Source organism: Anabas testudineus, chromosome 4 (genome assembly GCF_900324465.2).
Source record: "Anabas testudineus chromosome 4, fAnaTes1.2, whole genome shotgun sequence".
Taxonomy (NCBI): Eukaryota; Metazoa; Chordata; class Actinopteri; order Anabantiformes; family Anabantidae; genus Anabas; species Anabas testudineus.
The window spans coordinates 24,830,992-24,842,636 of record NC_046613.1 but is presented as its reverse complement, the minus strand read 5'-3'; the positions used below and the strand labels follow the sequence as shown (position 1 = coordinate 24,842,636).

The following is an 11,645-nucleotide window of genomic DNA, read 5'->3' as shown; positions in this document are numbered from 1 at the left end:
AGTTCATCTCATCGTCCTTACTGATTTATTTGTAAAGAAATTACATGTAGAGCACAGAAATGGCTGATTTTTGACTGGAGTTTGGTGGAGCTGATGATTCCTCTCCTCTTCTCTCTCAGGATGAACCTGCGTTGCTTCAGTTCCACTGATCCAGCTGCAGTGAACGCCTCTCTTGTGTATGATGATAACGTTTCCAGTGGAAGTCTCTATGAAAGAGAGGATCAGCAGATCCCTCTGCCTCTCTGTTCCTCCTCCTCTCTCCCTCCCAGCTCTCGCTGCCTGGTCTGTCGAGCTGACGCCCTCGTCCACGTTGTGTGCAGCAACCTGGTGAAGGGTGCAAAGGTGATGTTGGAGGCTTTAGGAGATTCCATTAAAATCAAAGAGGGAGGTAAGAAGCTGCTGGTGCAGCTTTATTCCAGTTAATGACTCTTTGCTTTTGTCTTTTTATTATCACTGTGAACAACATTCCTGTATAAATAAAACTCAGTTTTCGTATTGTACTGAAATATTTTGACTCTTCACTGAAACTTCTTTTTATTACAGATTGTCCACAACCTCCCTCTGACGGTAAGAGACATTCAAGTGTCATTAGTTTCCTTGTCTGACAGCATCACTGTTTCCCACTGTGGTGAAAGACTTATTGTAATGTTTAATTTAAATAAAGGTATAAACGCTTTTCTTTAGAAGTGCAAACAGTTGATGGACGATGGTGGCTTCTCCTGCTCCTCCTCATCCCCTTCATCATCATTATCATTTACTGCAAATTAAAGAGAAGCAACAGAGCTAACGAGGATCTGAGGGGAGGGTAAGAAAGATCATTCAGTTTAATTTAATAATTACAGTGTGACACAAACAGGCTGAAACTTAATAAGCATCTAATAAAATATGAAACTATTTTTGATATATTTTCAACCAACGAACAAATTGAATAAATTCACAACCAGACTAGAAATGATGATCTTGAACCAGTGTTATTTGGTGGAGCTGCTGCAGTAGAGACTCCGTTATTTCCTGAACTCATCTGTGTTCACAGTGATGTGGAGTTAAACCACCAGGCTGAGCCACTGAACCAGGTACCAGGAGGTAGTGATGAGGGACCGACGTCACAGAAGTGATGGAGCCACGACATTTTTAAACTTTTAAATTAAATAAAAAATGACTAAAAACAGCAGTGAAATGTTGGACATTCATTTTATTTTACACATCTACTGGAGCTCATACCAGGCCGACACATTTCTTTCCTCTTCTTGGATGACTGGGAGATTGAGGGTTAAGATAAAGACTGTCACACTTTGAACTGGTTTGAAGTGGGAGAGGCGTGTTTGTGGCTGCATCACAGACCACAGAGGTGTCAGAGCGGTTTTCCTGAGGAAGACGTGATCAAACTCTGCTGGAACATGACTTTACTGTAAAATAGGAAATTTGACAGACACATGTAGGAAGAATGAAGTTAAAGTTTCTTTCCTGGGTTTCACTGGAGAACGTCCCAGTTGGTAAGAATTAAGGGTCAAGGTCTGTGTCCTTTACCTGAGAGTTCTGCAGAGGTCACAGCTCCTGTTGGCAGAGAACCAGCTAATGTCTGGATACTGAGGAAATAACCCCAGTTGATAATTAGAGGGTGGGAGTGTCAATTTAAAAGACTGAATTAAAGACACTAAACCTGCTGGGGGGGGGCTAAAGCAGCATTCAAACAGCAAATACAGGGTCACATAAAAAAAGAAAATGATCTAAAAGTGCAACGACATGTAGTGAATTAAGAAAAGTAATAATCAAAGCTACTAAAACATAAAGCTGATGAAAACAGTAAGAATGAGTTTGTTAAACAAATCAAAGCTGAGAATTAATATGATCAGAACCCGGAGCAGGTTTTAATGAACGGATAAGTAAAAAAAACAATCTGCAGCATTTCTCAGTCGGTGTTAACACAGTCTTCAAACCCCCGAATCACACGGACGAGGAGCAGGTGGAGGCCTGAAGCAGCGGGGCTCGCCGCGTCCCGTCCCGGGCTCCTGGTCCGCGGCTCCTGGTCCCCGGCTCCCAGTCCCCGGCTCCCGGTCCCCGGCCCCCGGTCCGCGGCTCCCGGTCCGCGGCTCCCGGTCCCCGGCTCCCGGTCCCCGGCTCCCGGTCCCCGGCTCCCGGTCCCCGGCCCCCGGTCCGCGGCTCCCGGTCCGCGGCTCCCGGTCCCCGGCCCCCGGTCCCCGGCTCCCGGTCCCCGGCCCCCGGTCCCCGGCTCCCGGTCCCCGGTCCCCGGCCCCCGGTCCCCGGCCCCCGGTCCCCGGCTCCCGGTCCGCGGCTCCCGGTCCCCGGCTCCCGGTCCCCGGCCCCCGGTCCCCGGCTCCCGGTCCCCGGCTCCCGGTCCCCGGCCCCCGGTCCCCGTCTCTTCCTCTCGGGCTGTTCGCAGACATTATAAAAAAGCTCAGGTAAAAACTTGTGGAAGAATCTTCAGGACGAACAGTTTCAGTTTCTGGATGAATCCTGGTTCTCGGTTTCTCGGACGGTTTGGGAATTTGGGAAAAGACTGAAACCGAAACGGACCGAGCTCGTTTTCATCGGACTCAGCTGGACCCTCAGTCCGACCGTGTGCAGGCTCCTCCGGGCCTCGGACGACCGGATCCAGCAGGTCCTGGACTTCACGGAGTCCGAACCACGTTTACTGTAAACGTCGTGTTCGTGTTAAACTCATTTCTAAAACAAACTGCTGCCTATGATAAAAATATCAATCATTTCTTCTGGTTGTGAATTTATTCCGTTTGCTCGATGCTCATTTAAAAACCAGTTGAATTCATTAAACTATTTTTCTTATTATAAAATTTAATCATTAAAGTTCTTTTGACTCACTGATCATAATCCAGTCATTTCTGTACTGAGGAGCAGCTCTCATTACTTTCTTAATGTATCACACACACTCATTTTAAAATAAGTGATTCAAATACTCCAATTCTCAACCAGCGGAGCCAAATAGTTCCTAACGCAGCTCCTTCTCCTGCTGTTTTGATGTGAATATACATTTTAATATTCATTTTAAATGACCTGAAGTGCTTTAAAAACCATTAGAACCATTTTAAAGTCTGACCTCTGTGCAACAGGAGTCAGCTGCAAAGATTCAAAGACTCAGGCAGCAGGATTCAGAGTTAACTGTTATTCAGAGGATCTTAGTTATCTGTTAACAAAGGGCCACATTGTGGGTCCGTGCACCAGTTCAAGTCTGCCTAATGAAAGATTAGACGTGGTCAGTGTTGAGCTGAAGACGTCTCTGTGAGACCGTGTGCTCATTGTTCAGCAGCAGTTTGATAAATTCCACTTTAAGGCTTTGTTGTTGCTAGATTGACAAAGCTTGTGGCCCCACATTTGATGTGTTGTGTGCTCAGGTGTCTGTGTGTCTGGAACAGCTCGGCCTCACCCCACAGATAATCCCATCTCACATTCACTCAGAGCCTGTGTTTTGTATTGAAACTGTGAATATCCTACATATTGTGGTCATCGTCAGTGCTGCTGCATCCTGTCCTCTGCCTCATCTCTGTTCAGTCAGCAGTTGTACCTGTGACTCAGTTGTTCCTGAGGCTGGTTACAGTGGGATTTATTAAGGTTCACGTGAAAATGAGGTTGTGTTATGAAAGTGTTGCTTTTTTCTGCACCAATTCACAGTTAGTCACAGTTATGTTGGAAGTGAAGGAAGATAAGGCCGACCGCAGCCTCTGTATGAGTTAGGAACTTTTGGTTGCTTTTGTGGTTTTCAGCATGTTTCAACACGTTTTTAGATTTAGATTGAACTTGAACATGTTGTGGTAGAAGGCAACGAAATACAGTTAACATCTGACCACAGGTGCAATAGCACTGCACAATAGTTCCATATGTATGATAGAGCTATGGTGTGAACACAAATGACTGACTCGCTTTAGAGGAAGAAACCTCCAGCAGGACCTCTGGAGATATACAGATCCAAGGCCGAGGATACCTGCAGAGGAGAACAGAGAGAGGGAGACAGAGAAGAGAAAGCTGCTTATCTGTTACCTAAACCACAGATCAGACGTGGTGAAATCACACCCTGACATGAAACATCAGCTGCTGTCAACTGCACAGAGAGGTGTTATACTTCACTACATCCTCCGCTGGTTACTAGAAAGTGTATTGTTTCACTGGTTCAGCCATATTCAGGTTTCTCTCTGAGAAGGATGAAAAGGAAAACGTTTGAACAGCCAAACAGAACCACAAACCAAGCAAACACTTTGTAGGCACTTTACAGTGTTTAAGAACTTACAGAGTATAATTGTACAAAAAACGACGTAGAAAACCCAACAATCCCATTTGAGTGAGTTTCACATGAGAGGAGGAAACACAACTACAGGAGGGAGAAGACACTATGGCATCTGAATGGATAGAGGAGAAAGAAGAGACTTGTTTTCCAGTCGTCTCTCCACTTCTCACCTGTCCAGGACCAGCTGCACACCTACACCTGTTCTAAACTGAGGCTACAAACACTGTGGTAAATGGTTCATAGGTAATGAATGAGTGTAATAATACAGATGGACAGGTAGTCAGTGTGGGTAAATGATCTCCAAAACCATCTTCAAGAGCATTCTTTTAAAATCGATAATAAACATTTAAAAGGTTAAAAGTGAAATAGTTTGTTTGATATAAACCTAAAAGCCTTTTAGAGACTACCTAACCCAAAGACCTTCAAGTTGTCCATCTTGACATATCTGCATTTCTATTGGTTGTTATCCACCTGTCTGCCAATTAGAAAGGTCAAGGGGCGGGACGTGAAGGAGACCCCGCAGAGTGAAGCTTTGAACCAACAGGTGGAGAAAAAACGGGAACTTTTGTAATTATGGTCATTTTAGAGTTTACCAGCTTTTAATGAGGTAAATATCCATGTGAGAGGGGTTTTTCTCAGCAAGATACTGTGTGTGGGGATGTTGTAAGTAAACACCGAGCTGTTTACTGTGTGCCACATTAGGACAACTCTTGTTGTGCTGCACCTTTTAACACCCATCTCGAGACATTAACTCTGCACTATCTACATTTACATTTTACATTCAATCATTTATCAGACGCTTTTATCCAAAGCGACTTACAAGTGAGGAACAAGGCAAACAAACAAAATCTAAGTCAAGAAGAAACAACATCAAAGCAAAGGGTAGAATTTTTTTTTTTTAAGTGCAAAGGAAGATGCAGAAGAGTTCTGTTTTCAGCAGTTTTTTAAAGATTGCTAGTGAGGTGGCTGAGCGTGCAGAGATCTGCAGCTCATTCCACCATCGTGGGATCACTGAGCTGAACAGTTTTCCTTGGTGTCGACTGTGTGGTGCTGGTACCACCAGACGACGTTCCCTGGTTGAGCGCAGTGGACGGGAGGGGATGTAGACCTGAATGATTGAACTGAGATAAGATGGAGATGTGGAGTTAACCACTCTGTAGGCAAGAGACAGAGCTTTGAACTTGATCCTTGCAGCCACAGGAAGCCAATACAAAGATCTGAAGAGCGGTGTGACATGAGACCTTTTTGGTTGATTAAAAATGAGGTATGCTGCTGCATTTTGGATCATCTGGAGGGGCTTGGTCGTGGATGCCGGTAAACCCATCAGTATCTATATTTAAAATGTTGTCCTAATTTTGTATATCATAGTTTTCAAACTCACCAAGACTGTTAATGAGAACCTACTTGATAATTAACCAACCACTGAGGCATCAATCAACTGAGTAACTTAAACTACAAGTCTAGTTGGGTTCCACAATGTAAATGGTCTTTTTTACCTACCTGGTACTCAAAGCGCTTTACACTGCGTCTCACTCACCCAATTCTCACTCACACATTCATACACACTCACACCAATGGCAGAGCTGCTATGCAGCCCAATGTGACATGTGGAGCATGTTGGCATGTGACATGGCAGCCAGAAATCAAACCACCAATCCTATGATTTGGAGACAACTGCTCTACCTATTGACACTACGGGGCGCAATGACATTGTGAGTACTGTGCACAACAACATTGCACTATAAGACATTAAATAGATGCAATAAACCAATAATAATAAGGCACATAACATAGTATAACAGACAATATGCCTCACAAGCACAACATGTGCTCCACAAGTAAGGTTTTTTCAGAAATCTGAAAAACTTCGGCCAATTCTTTTTTTTCCTCTTCACAAATTAACACTACAGCAATAATAAAGCAAATGTTGTAGCAACACACCAAACAAACTCAACCTTTTAAAAGGAGAACATTTCATCAGTTCACATTTGTACTGTAACTTGCAAATCAACTTTAAAAGGTGAAAATCATACCATGAAGCACATATAGGGACACAGATCTGTGTTACTATACAGACTTAGTGTAAAATAAACACTGCAGCCTCAGAGAAAGAGGATTAAAAACATTTTATTTACCATCTCTGTATTATTACTGGAGTCCACTGGTGACGTTGTTGTTGTACCATTTTCTATTTTTAGCAGGTTGCATTTATTACTTTTTATCACTGCAATTGAGCTGTAAGCTTTTTTTATTCTAATATATGAACATCAAAACACTAAAAACACCCCGAACTGTTAAAAGTGTCGAGCCACAAAGCTTTTATTCTGAAGAGCGTGAACCGGACGTGTTGTTTCCCTTCCGCTGGCGGCTCGCAGTCTGTTGCTGTTGTGTCCATGCTAGGAAAGTAACTCAAACCTTTTAAATGGCAAACAGAACGGTTAAAGATGCTCACAGTATACACGGGACTAACCCGCAGTATCTGGTGGAAAAAATCATCCGGACTCGAATCTACGAATCTAAATACTGGAAGGAGGAGTGCTTCGGTCTGACCGGTCAGTAGCATGTTAGCATGTTAGCCACTCAGCTAACGTTGGCTAATGTTAGCTTACCGATAATGTGTGTTTCAAGTGTCAAATAATCCTAAAACGTAAAAGATCAAACTTTAGGAATAAGGAATCTTTATATGTAACTTGAATGTAGTGTAAACCAAGAGGAAAAGTGTAGTTGGTGTTATTTCCCCCTCTATAACCACGGTGCGGTAATGTTAAGAAATAAAACTTCTCCATATCTAACTTATATAAATACTCAAAATGTCAGAAAGGATCAACAATACGAGACAAAATTGGATTTTAAAGTAAATTTAACGTATTATTGGAAAATTGCGAAGATGTTGCTTTTTATCGATCCCAACATAAAGTTTTGATCGTTTTATTTCATCAAACCTAAAACGTTGTTTAAAAGCTTCTCTTAATGTCGCTGAAGTTCTGTCGTAGGAAAAGTCAAATACTGCCTATGATCGCCAGATTTCAGAATACTGAGTATGAGTGTAGGTTGAGGGCTCCAGACCGATGGCAAATCTTAGGTCTCAAAATTGCGAAGTGTTGGGTGAATCCTTGCAGCTGAAAATCTGAATCAGATTCTAATATTTTATGTCCATCGAATAATCGATTATTGATAAGGTCGTAAAACAAACCAAAAAATAAAAAAATAGAACCCACTCACAATCAGAACAAAGGTACAACATACAGTTTCACAATGAGAATCAGTGCCAATTGTATAAATGTTGTGTTATTATATTCTTCTGTTGCTCATATGTTCTGTGATTTGGTGCAGTATAAATACATTTTAACTGACATTAAATCGTTCACAGCTGAGCTGGTTGTTGACAAAGCCATGGAGCTAAAATTTGTTGGTGGAGTTTTTGGTGGGAACATCAAACCTACTCCCTTCCTCTGCCTCACGCTGAAGATGCTGCAGATTCAACCAGAGAAAGACATCATTGTTGAGTTCATCAAAAATGAGGATTTCAAGTGAGTTCACATGTGACACTGACTGGCTCTTCAAATAAAGTTACCACATATACATAAGGTGAACAAATATGACCATAATAATGAGTGCTTTGGTCCCAGGATTGGCATGTGTGGCCAGCTGATCCTGATGAGTCTGTACATTTTGTACAGTAAAAAGAAGCTGTCTCTCCCTTAGTGTGAAAGAAAAATGAATATATGGAAAAAGATAAATATGTTTAAAAAGGCAACGTTATGTGAGACTCTGTGATACTTAAGTGACACTTGGTAAACAAAACCTTTCATCATCATTTTCAAGTAGTTACCCAAACCACCTGCTCGTTCTGGACTTTTTTCACATCATGCTCTCTCTATGTTTTATCAGATATGTCCGTTTACTTGGAGCGATGTACATGAGATTAACTGGAACTGCAGTGGATTGTTACAAATACCTGGAGCCTCTCTACAATGACTACAGAAAGATTAAGTGTCAAAATAGAAATGGAGGTGAGTTTTAAAGTCACTCTGTGAATTTCTATGTAGCATCAGCCACGTAAACAACAATATGAAAGGCCACCTGAAGACATCATCTTAGACTCTGCGACAGAGGACATTACATAGACCAAACAATAATGAAAATTAGGTTCAACACTAGATGAAATCAACCTTCCAGTTACAGGAATACAGTAATGTGCTATATCATACTATAATAACTAAAAAAAAAAAAAACTAAAACATGGATCTTCTGTTTGTTTGTTTTATAGTTATGTAGTTGCGGTTCTTGGGTACTATTTTCTTGGACTGTGTTGTCTGTTGTCTTGTCTGTGTTCTATGTCATCGTAGCACCGTGATCCCAGAGGACAGGTGTAGAGAGTTGTTTTGTTTCACTCTCTACACGACTCTATAGCATTGAAATGATGATAAAGAACCTTGAACTTTGAGTATGTCTTTATTTTATGTTTCAGAGTTTGAGTTGATGCATGTTGATGAGTTCATTGATGAGCTTCTACACTCAGAGAGGGTGTGTGACATCATTCTACCCCACCTTCAGGTACGGTTACATTATGTTTATACAGACGCAGCTAGTTTCATGTCTCCACACTGCTGATATTTGTTTCTGCTTGTGTGGTATGCATCGCAGAAGAGACAGGTCCTGGAGGAGGCTGAGATGTTGGACCCACGAATCAGTGCTCTGGAAGAAGACCTGGACGAGGTGGAAAGCAGTGAGGAAGAAGACGAGGAAGAAGAAAAGGTAAACGCACACTGTTCACCTTCCTGTCTGAATTCCTTAACAGGTGGAAACGTGGTTCTGCTGTGAAGTTTCATGAAGTCAGTTTGAGTAAGTTGGGTAAAAAATACAATTTTTAGCAACATAAAAATACGCAGAGTGATTAAATCCACCTTTCCCATCTTTCTAAAAGCACTATCTGGCAGGCCTGTTCGATAATTCATTCATCTTTCATGCTCATAATGCCACAGACTGAGGTAACTCACCATCAGTCAAATGTGAAAAAGGTTTTGAATGTTTATGATTGAAAGCCTAAAAGCTGTCACTTTAACAGATAAATGAAACCAGCAGCTGTAAGTTGTTTTTATCAACCTGCAGCTGGAGAGACCCCAGGCTGCCGAACCTCACAGACGTGGTTACCGTGACAACGACAGACCTCGACGCTCCCCGTCACCTCGATACAGACGGAGCCGCTCGCCCCGACGGTTTGTGGTTTATTGATCTTTCAGTTTACCAGGAGAGTTATCTGGTGTATGTAATGTGATGAAGACGAGAAAATGACAAAAGTGATCAAAGTAAATTCTAGGAAAAAAGGTTTGATACAGCTCTGTATTCTATTGTTGTCTAATGATGATAAATTAAAACCATTGTGGGTTTATCTCCCTCCAGGAGGAGCAGGTCTCCAAAGAGGCGAAGGTATGTCTGCTCCTGTGTGAAAAGTAACCCCCTAAATCTACAATGCTTGTTGTTCATTGTGATTAGATTTAAACTGTATTGTGTTCTTTGTACGCAGCCCATCACCGCGGAGAGACCGCCACCGCAGCAAGAGCCCACGGCGCCATCGCAGCAGGTCCAGAGACAGACGTCACCGCTCCAAATCTCCAGGTAAACAAGGAGAAACCAGCTCACTCACCTCCTGATCACCACTCCGAGCATTTGATGATCACAAAAATCAGATGTATTTAACGACAGCAGCACATTTAGTTTCAAGAAAGATTCAGTGCGCTTCACTTTAAATCCAAAACAAAAGGTCAGAGGGTTGTTGTTGTACAAGTCAAGTCTGAACTGATGATTATTGAACAGTGAGGGAGAGCAGAGAAGACATATGTAACTCATAAAGGAAACGGCTAACTAGGGGGGAAAACGCCACTTAGGTCGTGAAAGAATTTATCAAAACATACCTGGATTAGACAAATTAATTGTACAGCTCAACTGGAACTGCACCCAGTGAGCTCACACAACATTTTCCTGTTCCTTTGCTAAGTTTCTTCCACATGGCTTGTTTCACACTGTTTTTCACCAGCTGTTAATGAGAAGCTGCCTGTCCAGGAGATTTGATCTTCAACATAATCGGTGTCCCAGAAATGTTCATATAAGGCTTCTGTTGTGCTTCATTTGTGGGAAAGCTTCATTCACAAAAGAGCAAAAAGACAAATTGCACACTACTGTGAAGTCCCTTCACACACTCAATACACAGTTAACGTCTGCTTCTGTCAGACTCTTGCAGTGGAAGTAGAGGACGAACTGATGAATGAGGATGTTAGAGTAGAAAAAGTGTCAGCTCTGGTTACTACAGTAGTTTAATACTAGAAAGAATCCTGCATTTAAAAACCAGAATTTCACCACTTTTTAAATGCAGAAAACTAACATGTGACACAAACTGGCAGCTACGATGATGGTGCTATACTGAACATCAAATTCATTCAAACATTAGATTTTATTTATTTATTTTACAATTTCTGTATCAGCTGTAAACCTAAGAGGAAAGTCGAGTAGAAGAAAACAGGTGAATGCTCAGCTCTTTTTTCTTTTTCTTTTTTTTTTTGTAATATGAAATATCCATTCATATTTAATGACCTGTTCATTGTTATGAACCAGGTCACCACAGAAGCCACAGACATCGCAGCCACTCAAAGACCCCAGAGAGGTGAGTGTTTAAATGAATGTCACTTCAAAGTGTGCTCACATAATCGGATCATTTTCCTAAACACGTTTCATACCGTTTTGAACGTTTATAAAAGTCAAAGGTAAAAACAACTTTTCTCAGCTCTGAAACTGGAGCTGACAGGACAGTGTCGCGTAAAAGTCACATCAGTAGCTGTCTAACGTGATTTAATAATGAATCTAATTAAATCTAATTAATCTAATTTAATCTAATTAAATCTGAAAATGAATCTTCTTCTAAAAAATCATTTTGTATTCTGTCACATCACAGGAGTTCAAAAAAGAGTCACAAGAAGAGTCGAAGAGGAAACGAGTGATCTGTTTTTATCTCGTCATTTTCCTTTTTTTTTTTTTTTTTTTTTTTTTTTACCTACAAACTGTCAGGAATCTGGTTTGTAAACCACAGAAAACCCAGTTGTTGTTTTTTATTATTATTTTTAAAATGGGAAGTAATTGTATTGTATTAGATATTGGACCAATGATCTGTTTGTAACATGTCGCAGATTTAACAGCAAATTCAGCTGCAGTGTAAAACCAAGCATCGTTGGTGTGTGTGTGTGTATCTGATCAGTCAGTACTCCCTGTTTTCAGATGGGTATGCCAATATTGAAACCTCTGGATATGTGTAAATATAAAAAAGGTGTTTGTATAGGTTAAAGATGAGTTGAGCTGACATTTGTCTTAGAAATAAAGACCCCGATTCATTAGTCGT

The 11,645-nt window shown here is 41.5% G+C and overlaps 1 protein-coding gene across 1 annotated transcript; it reads left to right on the top strand.

Moving 5' to 3' along the window:
• The first annotated feature begins 6,617 nt into the window (after positions 1-6,617).
• Positions 6,618-11,645, top strand: prpf38a (pre-mRNA processing factor 38A). The gene is made up of 10 exons (XM_026346443.1): positions 6,618-6,807; positions 7,626-7,785; positions 8,147-8,268; positions 8,727-8,812; positions 8,903-9,013; positions 9,368-9,474; positions 9,659-9,685; positions 9,783-9,874; positions 10,868-10,916; positions 11,205-11,645. Exons 1-10 carry the CDS (start codon positions 6,678-6,680, stop codon positions 11,248-11,250), a joined length of 930 nt encoding a protein of 309 aa, XP_026202228.1. The 5' UTR covers positions 6,618-6,677; the 3' UTR covers positions 11,251-11,645.